The sequence below is a fragment of the Corvus moneduloides genome, chromosome 28 (genome assembly GCF_009650955.1).
Source record: "Corvus moneduloides isolate bCorMon1 chromosome 28, bCorMon1.pri, whole genome shotgun sequence".
NCBI classification, from domain to species: domain Eukaryota; kingdom Metazoa; phylum Chordata; class Aves; order Passeriformes; family Corvidae; genus Corvus; species Corvus moneduloides.
The window spans coordinates 854,756-872,217 of record NC_045503.1 but is presented as its reverse complement, the minus strand read 5'-3'; the positions used below and the strand labels follow the sequence as shown (position 1 = coordinate 872,217).

The 17,462-nt window shown below is 65.0% G+C and overlaps 3 protein-coding genes across 5 annotated transcripts; 1 reads left to right on the top strand and 2 right to left on the bottom strand.

Moving 5' to 3' along the window:
• Positions 1-2,963, top strand: GIPC3 (GIPC PDZ domain containing family member 3; the record flags this gene model as incomplete). Its single annotated transcript, XM_032092335.1, is given in 8 exon segments — positions 1-170; positions 172-374; positions 377-516; positions 962-1,147; positions 1,432-1,612; positions 2,049-2,161; positions 2,295-2,376; positions 2,582-2,963. Coding segments are annotated over 8 exon segments (1,227 nt in total), but the record flags the coding sequence as incomplete, so codon positions are not given.
• Positions 2,964-3,078: 115 nt separating this feature from the next.
• On the bottom strand, positions 3,079-9,747 carry TBXA2R (thromboxane A2 receptor). Of its 2 annotated transcripts, none has more exons than XM_032092841.1 (3): positions 9,316-9,747; positions 3,942-4,851; positions 3,079-3,512 (listed from the first exon to the last, which is right to left on the bottom strand). In XM_032092841.1, the coding sequence occupies exons 2-3, from the start codon at positions 4,746-4,748 to the stop codon at positions 3,261-3,263; spliced, it is 1,059 nt and encodes a 352-aa protein (XP_031948732.1). In that variant the 5' UTR covers positions 4,749-4,851; positions 9,316-9,747; the 3' UTR covers positions 3,079-3,260. The 2 variants fall into 2 exon arrangements, with proteins under 2 accessions (XP_031948732.1, XP_031948731.1); XM_032092840.1 differs by lacking the exon at positions 9,316-9,747 and adding an exon at positions 8,988-9,098.
• A 2,139-nt stretch (positions 9,748-11,886) lies between these two features.
• CACTIN (cactin, spliceosome C complex subunit) lies at positions 11,887-17,432 on the bottom strand. 2 transcript variants are annotated; one of them, XM_032092870.1, is made up of 10 exons: positions 17,185-17,432; positions 16,359-16,848; positions 15,398-15,493; positions 14,795-14,940; positions 14,535-14,697; positions 14,306-14,423; positions 13,879-14,071; positions 13,428-13,550; positions 13,015-13,307; positions 11,887-12,574 (listed from the first exon to the last, which is right to left on the bottom strand). In XM_032092870.1, exons 1-10 carry the CDS (start codon positions 17,415-17,417, stop codon positions 12,084-12,086), a joined length of 2,346 nt encoding a protein of 781 aa, XP_031948761.1. In that variant the 5' UTR covers positions 17,418-17,432; the 3' UTR covers positions 11,887-12,083. The 2 variants fall into 2 exon arrangements, with proteins under 2 accessions (XP_031948761.1, XP_031948762.1); XM_032092871.1 differs by having other exon boundaries at positions 13,015-13,283.
• Positions 17,433-17,462: the final 30 nt, after the last annotated feature.

Here is a 17,462-nt window from a genome sequence, read left to right as displayed (position 1 = left end):
TGGGGCTGTTGGGGTGGATCAGCGGCCCACAGCCCCGAGCCCATCACTGCAGCCCCCAGCCCCAGCTGGGGAGGGTGCGGTGGTGCTGGCTCTGGGCCGGCTGCTCTCCCACCTCCAGCCTGGCCAGGGCTCTTCCTACGTGGCAGAGCTCACCCGATCCCCGCGGCTGACCTGCGCCAGCGGCTCAGGTTCCCGGGCGCGGGGATCACCTTACGGCCGGCGGGGAGCCAGCTCCATCCATAATTCAGCAGCGCCGCAGGGATGCAGCGGGCGGGCAGGCACGGCCGGCAGCCCCCCGAGGGCGGCCCCATGGAGAACGGCGTGGGGCAGGAGCCGGGGACCCCCGAGCCCCCCGCCGCCGGCCCCGCGGCCCCCCGGGCTCCCCGTGCCCGCCCCAGGCTGGTGTTCCACACGCAGCTGGCCCACGGCAGCCCCACGGGGCGCATCGAGGGCTTCACCAACGTCAAAGAGCTCTACGCCAAAATCGCTGAGGTCTTCGACATCTCGCCCACCGAGGTGAGGGGCTGCGGCCCGGGGAGGGGTCTTTGTGCCCCAGGCAGGGACACGCACCCTGTGGCACTGTCTGTGGCCTGTGCATCCACAAGTCCCCAGATGCTTGCAAACGTAGTCCCCAAAGTTTTCTGGAAAGATGTTTTGGCCTCAGGGCTGTATCAGCTCCTCTGGGGAGGGCTTGGGGGCTCTGTGCCTCAGTTTCTCCTCTGTATGTGGGCAGGGAGCCAGGGCTGCCAGTTCCCTGGCTGGTTGCAGCTGCCTGGAGCTGTGGGAAGGTGCACAGGGATGGGGCAGTGCAGGGTCCCAGGCAGGCTGGGGGTCCCTGGGCCCTTCTCTTCTAGCAGTGCCCAGATCTGACCAAATCCCCTTGAACTGGCCGTGGCTCCCCTGACACCTCTTGCCCTACTGGGGCATCCCCAGTCCCGGCTGATGGGGTTCCCCGGGGCAGATCCTCTTCTGCACGCTCAACACACACAAAGTGGACATGCAGAAGCTGCTGGGGGGACAGATTGGCCTGGAGGATTTCATCTTTGCCCACGTCCGGGGCGAGACCAAGGAGGTGGAGGTGACCAAGACAGAGGACGCGCTTGGCCTCACCATCACAGACAACGGGGCCGGCTACGCCTTCATCAAGGTGAGCCCCTGGGGACCAGGCTGGGGCTGGGGCAGCCCTGGGGACTGTGGTTCTGCAGGTGACATCCCCCATGCATCCCCTCCCTGGAATCAGGCTCCTCCCTGACTCCCCACATCAATCCTTCCCTGTGTCCACCCCGGCCCTGGAGGTCTCCCCTGCCTGACCTGGCTACCAAAGGGTGTGGGACCACTGAGGTGGCCGTGTGTGCGGCGGGATGGGGGCTGTGTCTGACTGTCCCATTGTGCCATGTGGTTGCCGTGTCCCTGTCCCACCGTGGTCCCCAGAGGATCAAGGAGGGGAGCATCATCAACCGGCTGCAGACAGTGTGTGTGGGGGACAGCATCGAGGCCATCAACGACCACACCATCGTGGGCTGCCGCCACTATGAGGTGGCTCGGATGCTGCGGGAGCTGCCGCGGGCTCAGCCCTTCACCCTCCGCCTGGTCCAGCCCAAAAAGGCCTTCGGTGAGTTGAGAGGGTGCCCCTGCTCCTGCCCTGGGAACCCTGGGATCATCCCCAGCCCCCTGTGGCCCTGCAGCCCTTCCGCAGTGACCGAGTGCCCCCCAGGGCTCACTACCCCCTGTGTGTGCCCCTCTGCACCCCCACTATGTGTGTGTGTACCCCACAGCCCTGGGGCACCCACGGGGGTGTCCCCACACCTGCTCGTGCCCCCCATGGGCGCCCCTCTTGCTCTGTGTGCATTGTCCCGAGCACCCGTGAGCACCCCATAACCAGGAGCATCCCCACCCTGCACCCCTGGGTGTCCCTGGCACACCAGCGCTGTCCCTGCACGGCTCACCCTGCAGTGCCCCCGGGGCTGGGGGATGGCCGGGCAGAGGGCAGCGAGGGGCTGGGGATGCCAGGTCCTGCCTGTGCCCTCACCCCCCACCCTGGGGCACAGACATGATTGGGCAGCGGACACGGACAAGCAAATCCCCAGGGGAAGGCAGAGTGGCCAGTGGGAAGGAAACGCTGCGGCTGCGGACACAGGGCCCGGCCGTGCTGGAGGAGGGGGTAAGGCCCACCCCAAGTCCCCCACCCCAAGCCTATGGCTCCTCACACTGTGGCAGGGTGGGGAGAAGCATCCCTGTGCCTTTAGGAGCCCCTGTGCTGCCTGGCACTCACCCCCTGGGCCCCTTGCCCCCAGCCCAGCCCCACCGAGGAAGAAGCTGCCCGGCAGGTGGACGATCTGCTGGAGAGTTACATGGGCATCCGTGACAGCGAGCTGGGTGAGCAGGGGGCCTGGACCCTGACCTGGACCTGCCCCTGCCCCTGTCCTGACCCTCACCCCCACCCCAACCCTGCCCTAGCCCCTGCCCCTTCCCCAGCTTCTGCCTCTTCTCCTGCCCCTGCTCCTGCCCCAGATCCTGACTCAGCCCCTGCTCCTGTCCCGGCCCCCCACACTGGCCCTGACCTCCCCCTTCTCCCCAACAGCCTCGACGATGGTGGAGGCAGCCAAGGGCAGCCCCAGCGTGGCCCAGCTTGCCCAAGGGCTGGACTCGGTGCTGGGCGAGTTTGCCTTCCCCCAGGAGTTTGTGGCCGAGGTGTGGGCAGCCGTCTGCCACCCCAAGGGGGATAAGGAGTAGCTGGGGGCAGGTGTTGCCCCTCACTTTTGTCCTCTCCCCACATCCCCACCTCATCCCCACCCCATCTGGGGCTGAGGCGCTGGTGGGGGTCCCCATCCTGCCCCCCACATCCTCCTGAGCAGCACCCAGGTCTGTCCCTTGGGTTGGGGGGAAGAGGGCACCCAGCCCACCCACGTTCCTGAGGATCCCCCTTGCACACGCCCCAAACGTGGTGGGCAGTAGCTGTGGCTCATTAAAGGAGAGACTGGAGAAGGGCTGTTGCTCTGGTTGTCAGCAGGGCAGGATCCCCCCCCAGGCACCTTCCCTGGGGTCCCCCCGGGTGGTCACCCCCAGTGGGCACCAAGAGCTGCACGAGCTGTGCTTTATTGGGGACGGGGAGGGGGAAGCAGCCCTGTGCCCCCTGACAGCCCCTTGGGTATCGGGCTCGGGGGGCGGGGAAAGCCCCTGGATGCGGGTGATGAGCATCCATCAGGGATGGGATGGGGGCATGGCCGGGCCCCCCTGCCCGGTGCCCGTCCCCAGGGCTGCTACTGCAGGACGGAGCCAGCGGTGAGCTTGCGGGGCAGGGAGGGGGTGAGGGAGACGATGGAGGGCCGGGGGTGCAGCCGGGGGTACACGCGCTGCAGCACGGCCCGGCGGAACAGGATGTAGACCCAGGGGTCCAGGATCTGGTTCCAGGTGACCATGCGGATGTAGATCAGCAGCATCTCCTGCGTGTCTGAGGGCAGCACCTGTGCCTGGCCAGGCAGGTGCTGCAGGACCACCTGGACTATGAAGATCTGGGGGGAAAAGGGGACAAAGTGTCAGTGGAGGATCCATGAGCTGCGCCAGGGTGGGGAAATGATGAAGGTCGAGGCACTGAGCCCCTTGGAGGAGTCCTGGGCTGGTTTGGAGCACTGGGGAGCACCTGCTCTGCCTGTCACCAGGGGCCAACTTGGCGTGTAGAGAGGTGGCAGGGGGACACTGGCAGGGGAGGTCTTACCAAGGGGACACCTCCAGACCTGGGACATCACCAGCAGGTACATGGAGGGGACATACTGAAAGCTGGGACCTCACTGTGAAGGGTGGGGGACACCAGGAGGGAGATGGAGGGAGGGTGAGGGGAACACACCAAGACTGAGGCCCCACAAGGAGGAACAGGGGGGACATGAAGATCCAGGAGGGCCATGGAGGGGTGGTGATGGGGCACACCAGGACAGAGGCCTCACCAGGAGGGGCATCCAGCAGATGGTGGCGATAATCATGATGCCCACGAGCTGCACCATCATCTCCACCTCGCTGTCGCGGCGCCGCTGCACCGACTCGCGATCGTGGTAGACACGGCAGAGTGTGACCACGCTGACGGTGTTGAGGACGAAGGAGAGCAGCACGGAGAGGATGCCTAGCAGCGCGAAGAGCAGGCAGAAGACGACGTCGCCGGTGTCAGGCAGGAGGGTGAGGAAGCACCAGGAACCAGGGAACTGCAGCGTGTACCGGCCCAGCCCCAACACTGGCAGCAGTCCCAGTGAGCAGGAGAAGCCCCACACCAGCCCCACGATGGCCCAGGCGCGGCGCTTGGAGAGGCTGGTGGAGCGCGAGAAGGGGCGGTTGATGCCCAAGAACCGCTCCCCGGCCATGGTGGCCCCCAGCAGCAGCGGGCACTGCCCGAAGAAGACCATGGAGAAGCCGAGGAAGTTGCAGAGGTGGCAGCCAGGGTCCACCTTGGCCCAGGAGAACTTGGTGAAGTGGTAGGGGATGATGACTGAGGCCGTCACCAGCAGTCCCATGAAGTCTGTGACCACGAGCCCACAGAGGAAGATGAGGAAGGAGGAGCGGGCCTGGCTGGAGAGCTTGCGGGAGGAGCTGACCAGGACGCAAAGGGCAAAGAGGTTGGAACAGAGGCCGATGAGGCCGAAGGCCGTGGAGAACCAGGGCGAGGCGATGCTGTTCCGTGCACTGGCGCGGCCATCGCTGGCATTGAACACCCCAAAGCACGAGTCCGCCTGCCCGGCCGTGCTGCTGTTGGGGGGCTCCATGTCCCGCACTCCCTCCTGCTCCTTCCAGCGGCCTCAGGCACCCTCCTGGCTCTCCTCCATGGCCGGAGCCCCCCGCTGCTGCCGGCACCAATCCCGCCTTGCCCTGCGGGGGGAACAGAGGGAATTTAGGCCAAGCCCACCCATCACCCACCCTGAGCTTGCAGATATGGGGTCCTCCAGGGGCTGTGGAGGGGGACACCACGGTGGAACCCCAGCCCATGGAGAGGGACACCAGGGCGGGACCTGGCTCGTGCCAGCTGCAGGCACAGCTGCAGTGGAGGCCAAGGGCTGCAGCCCTGCAGCTGCTGGGATTAACTGTCCCCGGCCACGAGCCACATGGGGCTGCAGCCACGAGGCTGAATCCCGGCACAGCGGGTGCCGCAGGAAACTCGTCATTGACAGCTGGGCTCCCTCCCGCCCCGGGGGCACATAGCCAGAGATCCCTGGGCCATCACCCTCCATCACGGTGGGGGACTCACTCTGAAGGATGCAGGCACACGGTGGCTGCACCAGGGCATGATCCTGACTCTCTGCCTATCCCTGAGCTCAATGTGGAGATGTCCCATTCCTCCAGTGTGCTGGGGAAACCTGAGGTACAAGTTTGAGGCTGTGCTACAACCCTGGCACCGCTGCCAAACCACAGCCAGTGTGGGTGACAGACCTGCTCTGCCCTCCTGGCATCCCCTGCAGTGGGAGCTGTGCGTTTGTCACCAGGACAGTGGCTGTGACAGGGTGTGACAGGGTGTGACAGGGACGGCTGTGGAGGTAGACAGCCCGCTTAGTGCCACTCTGCCTCACTTGGGCCGGGAAGCAGTTGGGAATCATAGAATCGTGGGATATCCTGTGGGAATGGACCCACAAGGTTTGTCAAGTCCAACTCCTGGTCCTACATAGCCCTCCATTGCTAATTAGTCCAGGCTGCAAATGAGATGATGTGGGACAGGACAGAGACATGGCAACAGTGGGGACTGGACAACCTGGGGACACAGACGCCCACAGGGAGCTGACCCCTCCTCTCCTCCTGGGACCCATTTCTCGAGACTGTGGATGTTCTTGCCACACCACCTGCCTCAGCCCACCCTCCTGGCTGACACAGTCCTCAGCCCAGTGGCCCCAGTGGGATGCCCAGCTCCACCCCAACCCGCCACCCCTGCAAAGCCCCACTGCGGTGCCCCTCCCTCGTGCAGGGTGGCACTGCCACCTGTCCTTCGTCGCCAAGTTAAACCTCAGACCAGCCCTGATCATTGCCAATCCTGGCCGTTGGTCCATCACTGGCCTGGCTCTGGGTCCCCGTGTCCCAAGCAAGCCCCGTGCCGTGTCCCTCACCCAGACACCCCTCGGCCGCCAGCCCCTGTCCGGCCGGGGGTGCGAGGGTGGCCGCAGGGCCGGGAGCCACCGCGCACACCCGAGCCACGCGCCGATCCCACAGCCCGGCCGGGCTGGGATGGGGCCAAGCATTGCGACATCCTCTGGGGCCTCACCCCGGCCGCACGTGGGGCTGGGGGTGCGGCACCCACCCAGCGCCGCAGCGCCCTGCCCGTGCCCGGCCCCGGCTCTGCCTCGGGCCCCGCAGCCCTGGGGAGCGGGGAAGGGGCCAGGGGTGGTGGTGGCGGCTCGTCCCCATCTCTCTCCTGTCCTGGTGTGGGGGGCTGGCAGAATGTGGCGGTGAATCACTGCGAGGGTGGGCCATGCTTTTTCCATGAGCCAAGAGTGAAAACTTGCGGCTGTTTGTTCTCACTGCTCCCCGAGGGACCGCGGCAGCCCCAGAGGCGTCGGCCCTGCAGACACGTGGTGAGGCCTCGGCACGACTTTCTAAGACCCTGAGGAGTCACCAGCCTTTCCCAAGTCCTCTGGGAGGTGACAAAGTCACCCCTGCCCCACAGTGATGCCACGCGAGTACCTGGTGTGCCAGTCCCACTCCAGCTGTCCCTTGCCATGTACCCACCCACACTGCCAGGGTGCTGTCCCCAAACATGTTCCCCTTGTCCCAGGGTGCTCCCTCTCCTCACTGGGGTTCAAGAGCCCATGGGGTGATGCTGCCCTGCTGTCCCTGTTACCTGGGAACTCACAGCCACAGTGTCCAGCGGGGGGGTCTCCCTGAGGTGGTACCGTGGCCAGGCAAGGAGGCACCAGCCCCAGAAGCTCCAAATCTCACCATTACCTACATCCCCTCCCTGTCCTCCCTTCACCTCCTGCCCCGACACAACCACAACCTGGACCCTCATCCACTGCCCACTGTGGCCTGGACAGGGACCCCGGAGGCTCGGAGGGGTCTGAGCTGGGCTCAGGCCCCCTGTGCAGAGCTGCCTCGGCCAGGCACAGCATTTAGAGGAAATCAAATATTTACAGCCACTTAGCATCTGCAGGGCTGGGAGTGAGGGAACCCCTGCTGTGCCAGAACACACCAGTGGTGCCTCCAGGAAGGGGCTCATGTGGGGGTCGGGGTCCCCACTCGCCATTTTCCCCTCATCAGGGGCAGCCACTGCAGGAGGATGGACGTGGGGACATGTGGGGACAGCAGGTCCTGCAGAAGAGAAATCCTGAGCCCAGGGACTGTCCCCACCAACCCCTTGCGCTCAGGTTTGGGGTTCTGGACCCAGCAAAATGGAGATCCCATGCGAGCAAGGGTTTGGCAAGGGGTGCAGGGGTAAAATCCTGGAGGAGAGGAGCTAGCTCTGAAATGTTCTGCTGGAGGCTGTGAGGCACTGGCAGTGGGGTGTGGGGGGCTGGTGCAGGCACTAATGCCCTGCCTCTGCTGGGTACTGCTTCCTGCCCTGGCCACATCCGAGGGCAGCAAGGGAAAGGCAGATGGGGAGTGAGGGAGGCTGCTCCTTATCAGTGTCTGCCCCAGCCTGCTGCTTCCCCAGGCTTCCCCGGGCAGGACTGGGCATGGGGCCTGTACAGGGCTTGCAAGGTCAGGCCAGGGTGGGAGCAGGAAGGGAAGAGGGCACCACACACCTGCAAAGGGACCCCAAAACCAGACAGCAGTAACTCCCCTCACACCCCATGTGCACCCTTGACCTGGGCTCTGCCACTGGACATGGTGTTGAGCCACAGGGCAGCTGTGCAGAAGATGCTGCAGGGTATTTGCATTTATCCCTTGCGTGGCCACTCTCTGCTTGCTGGACCTCTCCAGGACAGTGACTTTCCCTGCATGATCCCCTCTGTCTCTGCAGCCTGATGCCCCTGCTGCAGGTGGTCCCATGGGACACTGTGTCACCTGTCAGGGATGGATGTGCTCCCACTGCCACCCCCCTCCAGGCTGGGGCCCTGGGGCATCAAATCGGGTCGAGGTGATCAGCTGGAACAGGAAAGGTCACGGGGATGAGGACTTGTCAGGGCATCAGTGTTCCTCCCTGGCCCCACAACCATCACAAGGACCTGCTGCTGAAGAAGTTGGCCTGGCCTGGAGCAGGGACATCCCTAGGACACCCGGCACAGAGGACATCCCAGGGAAGCAGTGACACACAGGATGGTCCCTGCCAGGCGTGTCCTCGCCTGTCCCTGCTGTGACCCAGGGCTGACTGGGACACAACTGGCACCAACCCCATTCCAACCTCCAGAGCCCGGAGCCGGGCAGGCGGTGGCTGGAGGATCAGCCCGGGTGCCCTGGAGTGCAGAAGCCGGGACTCGGCAGCCCGGGGGCACCAGGGCCCCCCGCCCCACCGCTGCCCCCGCCCGCAGCGTCGCGGCATCTCGAGGGCTTCAAGGCTGCTGGGCCGCCCACTCCGACAGCCCGAAATAGACCCTTCCTTTCCCGGCCCTTTCCTGAGCCTTTCCTGGTCCTTCTCCGGCTCTTCCCAGAGGAGCCAGCGGCACATGGGGGCGGGGGGGGGGAACCGTCCCGGCGGGGGAGCCCCGAAAGCAAATCCTGGTTCCGATGGACAGACACACAATGGGGGGAGCAGGGGCACCACGTGTCCGTCCCTCACCATGGGGTGCCCGCTTCTCCTCCCCCGAAACGCACCCGATCCCCGGGGTTGTGTGCGAACCCGGCGGCTGAGCCCTGGGAGCTCCTGGAGCCCCGACCGTCCTACACAGCCCCCAGAGCCCCGCACAGCCCCTCCGTTCGTCCCAGCCCTGCGGTCTGTCCGCCCATCCCAGTCTCTGTCCGTCCATCCCGGTCTCTCTGTCCGTCCATCCCAGCCTTCTGGGCTTTTTGTCCCTCACAGCCCCCTTGGCCGCGCATCTCTCGCCCCCCCTCCAACGCCTCCCTCCCCGCGCAGACCCGAGCCCTACCTCGCTGCCGGCGGGACCCACCCGGCTCGGCTTTGCTCAGCCCGGCCCAGCTCAGCCCGGCTCGGCTCAGCCCGGCTCAGCTCAGCTCGACTCGGCTCAGCCCCGCGGCGGGGCGGGGGAAGGGCCGGGCTCGCCGCGCCCCCCGGAACCGGCCCCGTCCCTCTCCGCTCCCTCCCCGCTCGGGACGGGGCTCCAGGCGGGGGTCGCCCCCCGGTCCCGACAGCGTCCCTCCGGCGCAGCCCCCCCGGTGCCGGCACACAAAGCCCCCCCGGTGGCGGCACCCGCGGCTGAGTCCGTCTCGGGGCTGGGCTCCTGCCCCGTTACTCACTTGTTTACCCGGGCGGGCTTGAGGCGGGGGGGGGGGGGTCCGGCCGTGCCGCCCCTCCAGCGGGACCCGGGCCGGCGCCGCGGTGGGGTCCGCCAGAGGAGGGGTCCTCGCCGAGCCCCGCAGTGACCCCGGGACCCGAGAAAGGAGAGGCAGCTGCGGCTCCGGGCACTGGCGTGGCCGAGGGCCAGGGTCCCTGGGTGCCGTCTGTACCCCGGGGGGATTCGCCTCCCGGGGGTTTTCCCAGCCCGGCAGCTCCGAGCTGTCGCTGCGCTGTCCAAACCCGAGAGCAGCTGGGCTGGCACGCCCCCAGGCAGTGTTCCCTCCCATGGTCTCATGGCCTCCGTTGCTGCTCCTCGTGCTCCGCTGAGGAGGGCAGAGCTCGGCTCTGGCCGCGGCGTCTCCATCAGCTCCGAAGAGCTGGGAGCGCCTGAGGCCACGGGGGACGCGGGGACATCCCGAGCACCCAGCATCCCGTCAAGGCAAGCAGGGGGCACAGTGGCTCGGCGCTCAGGTGGATGCCTAGGCAGGTTTTCCTTGCACTGGCTCGGCAGTGCGGGGGGCTGCAGAGCCCATCATCCCTTGGTTTGGAGCAAAGATTGTCACAGCGAAAGCCCGGGAGGAAGGCAGGGCCAGCTCGCAGAGCTAGATGGCGGCTGGCCCTGTGTGCCGGGGGCAGGAGTGGCCCCACCGCCGGCGAAACGCGCGCGGCTCGGCAGCCGCTGTTGTCCCGGGTGGGGCCGGGGTGTGCCCGGGAGCAGCTGCGCTCACAGGGGATGGGGCACGAGGCAGCTCCACCGACTGCCCGGCCCGGGCAGGAACCGGCCGAGCTGCTGTGTCCCCCTGCCCGGCTCAGGGCTGCGCCGTGGCAGCTTCCCCCGAAACGTAGGGGAGATGTGGACAGGGGCACGGAGAGCAGCCAGGTCAGGGAAAAGCCGTCAGGGGCCTCAGCCGGATCCAGCCCCTGATCTGGCCCCGGCCCATGCTCAGAGGCTGCAGCAGCTCTCGGGAGCTCAGGCTCCTGTGCCTGCCCAGTGACCTCACCCAGGGCCTGGAGCGCAAGGAAATGCAGTGCCGGGAAGAGGACACGAGCCCTGCTCAGGCTGGAGAGACAGCGGGACGTTTCTGGGGGAATTCCTCCACCTTTGTGTGTGCCCAGGAAGGAAAGGGACAGGCTGTGGGGAGGGAGGCTCTGCCTGGCAGCTGGGCAGGGAGGGCACCAACCACCAGCTTTGGGGTTTGGGTTTTTTCCCCTGTTTCCTCCTCCCTTCACTCACTTCCTGCGCTGAGCCCTGAAACCTCTCTGCACAGGCAGCAGCTGGAAATAACTCACAGGAAGGAGAGGCCAGGGAATGTGTCCGGTGCAGCTGCCGGCCCTGGGGATGTCTGGCAGGATGGGGAGGGGGCATCCCCAGCAGGGCCAAGGCAGTCAGGGTCCCCCACCCCATCTGAAGCAGGCCAAGCCCCGCAAGTGGAGGTGGCCAGGGCAGGCATGGGGAGCCTCCTGAGCACCAGCTCCCACGGTGGCTGTGGGGCTGGATCCTGCCAGCAGAGCCAGCAGAGCCAGGAGCAGGACAAGGCAACTTTCCTGAACCATGGGGCAGCCCCCAAGGCCCGGAAGGGTCACACAGCAGGGTTGGCTCTGCCCTAGTGCTGGGGGACCTGGGCAGCCCCCTAAGTCTCTGCACCATGGGCCTGTACTGGGGAGAGGGCGGATGCAGGTAGGAAACGGCCTCTCAGTGAAGCCAGGACAGAGGTCTCCTGCACCCCTGGGCACTGCTCACCAGCACCCTGTCCTGCCTGCCTGAGCGGGGACAGCCCAGGATTTGGGGGCTTGTGGGGATGGAGCCATGTGGGGTGATCCCAGAGGAGTGTGGCTGGGCCCGTGGTCATCATCTGCTCAACCCTGAAGTGCCCCTCAGGTGCCCAAAAATTATCTGAACATCACTAGAGGCCCTCAGGAACCCCCACTTCATCAACAGGGTGCTGGGGAGTGCAGCCGATTCTTGTCCAGGGCAGGGAGAGCCTCACAGGCATGGTGTGGGAGGGACTGCAGGCTCTGGAATCCGGATTTTCCCCTGTAAGGAAATATCCCAACCAGCATCCCTCTCCTCCGCTCCGCCAGAGCCAGCGCCTGGCAGCCACTAAAGCCTCCCATGCCACAGCCAGGATTGAAGGATGTGGCGGCACTCCCAGGCTGGGGAAGCCAGATCCCAGGGGAGGACGTGCCAGGAATGGGGCCCCAGAGAGGGTGAGGGGCCCCGCTATGACCCAGGACCCAGGGCAGTGCTGGACTGGTGAAGCCAAGGGCCCTGTGACTCCAGCTGGGGAGCAGCAGCTGGACTGGTCTGCCACTGGTAAGGGGAGGTGTTGGGAGTGGGAGGGGGCTGGAGTGGGGCAAGGGAGTGCATGGGGCTGACGCTGTGGGGATGGGGCAACAGACCCTGGAGACACAGGGGTGAGGACACCCCACCCTAAGCACTATCCAGCCCTCAGGGGAGTTCCCAGCGCTGGCCGTGTGGTACTGACTGGTGATGTCATGCAGGAGCAGTGGGGCTGCCCACGCTCAGGAGCTCATGGCTAAAACGATCCTTATTTTATTTATACCAAAGTCTCAGGGTCCCTCATGATAAATGCAAGGACAGGGAAAAGCCTCAGGAACATGCCCAGTGCTGAGCCAGGCCTTGGGGATATCCATGGAACAGTGTCTGTGCTGTGGGATGAGACCCCCGACCACCCCGAGCAGGTGTCTGAGGGTGCTGAGCAGCCCCTCACCGGCGGTAACGGTAACGCTTGAAGTGGAACCAGAGCTGGAAGATGCCGTTGGCAAACTGGCAGCGGAAGCCGTGGCGGTGGGAATACTCCCACTCCCTGTTGACAATCTTGAAGGCTATGTCCTCGTAGGGTGGCCCGGCATGGAAGCGCAGGATGGCAAAGTCCTTGTTGTCCTGGCAGGCCTCCAGGAAGTACTCGGGCGTCGAGCGCTTGTCGATGAGGTCAGGGTAGAAGATGTTGAACTTGTAGCCCTGCACAATCTTGGGGGGGGGGTTGTCGAAGTCATAGTGGGTCTGGTTGTACTTGTTCCACTCGAAGCCCGTGTGCACACGGTTGAAGAAGCGGGGCTTGCGTGGCCGGTACTTGTCAGCCCACAGATAGGCCTTGCCCGTGAGCGGCATCTCCACGCTGAACTGCGCCTCGTCCGCGCCCATGCCCTCCTTGGCCTTACGGAAGAAGATGTCGTCGGTGCTCTCGGAAGCATCACCTATAGGGGGAAGAGATGACATCAGGTTCTGCAGTGCCAGCCAGGCCTGGGCCATGTAACACTGCTCCAGGCACGCCGAGAGAAGGAGCTGCTGGGCAGAGGATGCAGAACTGGACACAGGAATGTGTGTGCTGCCCGGTGGGCTCTGAGTGAGTGCTGGGCTGAGCTGTGCTGGAAAACTCAACCAAAACACCCCTTGTGCCTGTCTGCACCCAAACACCTTGGTGGTACTGAGGCAGGTCCCCCAGGAGCACCCTGAGCACCATCTCCCTGCTCCTGCCCAGGCCACAGTGCCCTTTGCTCCAGGGGCATCCCTCTGCCAGGTCAGCTCTGGGTGCCTGCTGCAGATCCAGCTCTTGCCCTTTCCTGAGGGCAGTGTCCCCTCCAGCCCTGCACCCCGAATCACTGCACGCTCTCCATGCCGAGCAGGCTGCACTCACCTGTCACCTGGAGCTGCTGGCGCAGGAGCAGCAGCCGGTGCGTGTCCTCCTCAGCCTCCAGCACGTGGGCGTCGAAGGGCAGCTCGTTGGGGCCCAGCAGCCGGGGGCTGTACTTGCCCGCGTCGTAGTCATCCAGGCTCTGCTGGATCAGATCCTCCTCCATCAGCACGGCCTCCCCCTCTGCCTCTCCCTTGGCCTCCGTGTCCTGCTCTGCCTCTGGCTCTGAGGATGGCCCTGGCTGTGCCTCAAGGCTCTCCTCGGGATCCAGCCTGCATGGAAGGGAGAAGAGAGGACTGGGACGGGGATGGTACCCTCATTCTCTGCTCACCTGGGCTCTGCCTCGGGAACGGTAGGGGCACAAGGCTGCCTTTCTGCCCGGGGTGCCCCGGGGACAGCCCCAGGTGGCTGCTCACCTGTCACTGGGGGAGGCCGGCTCCCGCTTGATGATGGGGAAGAGTGGCTCACTCTCCACACCCTGCTCCTGCTTCAGCTTGTACAGCTTCTGACGCAGCACGTCCTGGTGCCGCTCCCGCAACCTGAGAGAGGAGAGGAGCTCTTGGGTCCCACTCAGCAGAACCACCTCACTCCCACTGCCCAAAGCTGTGACTCCCACCTCCATAGGCAGAAACCCGATGGGCTTGGATGGTTTTGGGGTGAATAAGCCCCAGTTCAGTTCCCTCTTGGAGACCTCACTAAACATCACCACTGCAGAAGGGACTGGATGTCCAGCCCTGCTCCCCTCTTGGAAATCAGCCATTTCACAAAAGGTAGAACACCCTCCCCCATTCCCTCCACCAACTGGGTTTGTGCCTCCCCAGCTCTGCCCACGGCAGGGTCTGCACTGCCCCCACTCTCTGCTCTCACCTGGCCCGAGCCATGTAAGCCTTCAGCTGCTGCAGGAGGCTCTCCCAGTACCCGATGTCCAGGTTGGGCCCTCCCGCCCGGATCTTGCTCTCGATGCCCTGGTACAGAGCTTGCAGCTGGTTGTACGTCTTCCCCTTGAACACGGACTGCACATCTGAGCTGACCGAGGCGTTGACGCCGTCCCGACGCTCCCCTGGACAGGTGAGGGCAGCCGGTCAGTCTCCAGGCACTTGGCCGCACTCATCTCAGTTCTCCTGACAGCAGGAGGCCAGACCCCAGCCAGACACAGCTGCTGGACCCACAACCTCCATCCAGCAGGTCCAAGAGAGCCCCTCTGAACCTGAGCACACGTGGCAGACCCTGCGCCCTAGGTGACCCACCACTCACAGTCCCCGACACCCACACCAGGCTCTGCTCTCCTGCTCACCTGGTCCTCCTTTCCCAGAGGCCTCCAGCTTGCGAAGCTTGGCTATCTCATCCTCTGTGATGATGGTCATGTCCCTCCAGAAGTCCACATTCTTCCCTTGCTCCAGCTCCATGTATACCTGCAGGCAGGAGACAAACCTGACATCAGGCACCTGCTCCACACCACGGGGAGGAAAGCAGAGCTGGTAGAGAAGCCCTGAGCCCAGGCAGAGGGGCAGCAAAACAGGCACCTGGATGTCCTCCACTAGGTCCTCCATGTCAGAGACAGTCAAGCCGTTCAGGAAGGTGTAGGGCTCGTGCATCTCCACGGCCAGGTCATCGTCCTCTGCACTGATGTACTTGGCCAGAAGATCAATGGGTTTCGCCCTCCCATCCCGAATCCGGATCTTAGACCTGGTGAAGGGAGAGGAACAGAGGGACAGTGGGGGATACAGAGCAGTGCCATCCTCTGCTGCCTGCCAGGCCTGGCTCTGAGCAGCTGCACACTTACCGCAGCTTGGCCTGCTGCAGGTGGAAGTTGTCTTCCTGCTCCTCCCAGGTTTTGAAGTGCTCTGCCTCTTTCTCCCGCTGCAGCATCTCCAGCTCCTGCTCCCGCATGGCTTTTTCCCGCTCCCGCTCCAGGCGCAGCTGCTTCACCTGCCCAGGGTGACAGAGCTGTGAGGCCACTGGGGATGGGCCACTGTGCAGACACCACAGACACCTGCTCAAGGACACAGCCAAGACCTGTCCCCGAGTTGCCTTGGCTCCTGCCATCAGCCTGAGCTCCTACAGAGCTGGGAGCCAGCAGGGCCAGGTTGCCTGGGCTCACTGCCAGCCCTGTGGGGGACAGGGGACACAGGCACAACTGAGTGCCTCAGTGTCATGACCTGGCATTGTCCTCCTCAGCACCTCCTGAGCTCCTGGGCTCAACCCCAAGGAAAGAGGTTTCTCATCCTGGAATAGGAGAAGCCAGGGTTCTGTGGCCCCCAGAATCCTACAGACTGGACACCCCCAGGAGAAGAAAATGGGGACTTCCCAGTGAGGGATGAAGAGAACCAGGCTGTAGACAGGGCTCTCTGTCAGACAGTGACATGGAGGGGACATCTTATCCCACCTTCTGCAGCTCCAGGCGATTGTCCTCCTGGATTCGCTTGTTCCTCTCCTTCAGGTCCTTCTCATCCAGATGGCTGATCCCTTTCTTTTCCAGTGCCTTAAACAGAACAGCCAAGAGAAGCTGTGGAACCCAAGGACCTCCACAGCCCTTCACTGGCCAGCAAATGCTACTACATTCACCCATTTCTGCTGTTCCAGTGAGCACTGATCCTGTTGAAGGTCCCTAAATCACTCAAACCCTGCTCCTGAAGCCCCTCAGCAAACCCAGACTCAGCCCACATAGCCCACCTGGCCTGGTGAGGCAACTGCCAGCACAACAGTATCACGGAATCATGGAATGGTTTGGATTAGAAGTGACCTTAAAGATCATTTTGTTCTACCTCCTGCCATGGCAGGGACACCTTCCACTGTCCCAGGCTGCTCCAAGCCCCAATGTCCAGCCTGGCCTTGGACACTGCCAGGGATCCAGGGGCAGCCCCAGCTGCTCTGGGCACCCTGTGCCAGGCCCTGCCCACCCTCCCAGCCAAGAATTCTTTCCCCATCTAACCCTGCCCTCTGGCAGTGGGAAGCCGTTCCCCTTGTCCTGCCCCTCAGGGTCCTTGTCAAGTCCCTTTCCAGCTCTCCTGGAACCTCTGTAGCTACCAGAAGGAGCTCTAAGGTCTCCTCAGAGCCTCCTCTTCTCCAGAGAACCTTCTCTTCTCCCTAACCCTAACCCTGAACACGCCCAGCCCTCTGTCATTCCTATAGCAGAAGTGCTGCATTCCCGTTACCATCTCTGTGTCCCTGACCCAGTAAATGCTGCCCAGCACTCAGCCTGTAGCTCCCAGCAGCTCCAAGTCCCTCTCCTGCTCTCGACCCATCTCCTTATCCCATCCCCCTGGCTACAGACCCCACCTCAGGCACAGATCCCCCCGACTCCTCCTGCCTGTGCCACCTGGCTGCAGGGACATGGCAGAGCTCACCTTGCTCCAGATGAATGTGCCCAGCAGGTTGTTGTCCCCGAAGGGGTTGTCGGTGTTGGTGTAGCCCATGTACTCCTCACCCCAGCCCATCTTCTCCCGCTTCTTCCTCTCCTTGGCCTCCTTCTTGGCCAACCTCCGTGCTCGCTTCTCCTCGGGCGTCTCCAAGGCCTTCAGCAGAGCCGCCTGCTTCTTCTTCTCCTCCCTCAGCCTCAGCCGCTCCTGCAGGCTCAGCTGCTGCCCCGGCTCCTCCCGGCCCCGGGGCCGTGGCGGGGAGGGGGAGCTGACGGAGGACACGGAGGACTTGGATCCATCCCTCCGGCGGCGCCGCTCCCGGCTCCGCGCTGCCCTGTCCCGCCCGCGCTCCGGGCTGGAGCCGGAGGAGCGGCCCCGGGACCGTGAGCGCTGTTTCCTCCGGTCCTTACGGTGCCGATCGCGGCTGCTGCTCCTTTTTTTCTTTTTCCATTTCTGTCTCTCATCGCCAGAGTCCGAGCTGGGGGGGCACAGCGGGGCTTCAGCGGGAGAAGGCCGCGGCCGTGCCGGGCACGGAGCGTCTCCCCGCCGCAGCTCAGGCCGGCCCGGGCCCAGCGCCACCGGCAGCGCCGAGACAGCGAGGGGTGCTTGCGGCGCCAGCCCTGATCGCCCCGAGCCGCTGTCACGAGCAGCGCTTGGGACCGAGCGCCCGGCCCCACTCTCCCGCCCCCAGCCCTGCCCGAGCCCGGCGGCACCGAGCACCCCTTCCCGTCCCCCGCCGGGCCCGGGCCCCGGCACACCAGCCCTGCTTCCCCACAGACACGGTGCGGCCGCTCCGGGCCAGCTGCTCACTCACCCCGAGCTCGGCTCCCGGCGTCGGCCCCGACTCCGGCTCTTGCTCCGGCTGCAGTGCCGCCGCCCGCGGCTCCCGGACCGCGAGCGCCCCCGATCCCGATCCCGATCCCGATCCCGATCCCGATCCCGATCCCGGTCCCGGTCCCGGTCCCTTTCCCGGTCCCGCTCCCTTTCCCGGTCCCTCTCCCGCTCCGAGCGGCCGCCCCGGGCCGGGCTGCGCGACCCGGAGCCCATTGGCAGCGGCGGCTCCGCCCCGGGGCCTCGCGGGGCCTCAGCACA

Bases quoted from the DNA above. Each gene is read 5' to 3' on its own strand.
- TBXA2R (XM_032092841.1), bottom strand. From the start codon at position 4,748: ATGGAGCCCCCCAACAGCAGCACGGCCGGGCAGGCGGACTCGTGCTTT. The intron at 3,513-3,941 runs GTGAGGCCTCTG...TTTTCCCCCCAG, and splicing joins TCTGCTGGATGCCCCTCCTG to ATCTTCATAGTCCAGGTGGT.
- CACTIN (XM_032092870.1), bottom strand. From the start codon at position 17,417: ATGGGCTCCGGGTCGCGCAGCCCGGCCCGGGGCGGCCGCTCGGAGCGG. The intron at 15,494-16,358 runs GTGAGCTCTGCC...GTTCTGTTTAAG, and splicing joins GCACATTCATCTGGAGCAAG to GCACTGGAAAAGAAAGGGAT. The intron at 14,424-14,534 runs GTGCCTGTTTTG...TCCTGCCTGCAG, and splicing joins ACCTAGTGGAGGACATCCAG to GTATACATGGAGCTGGAGCA.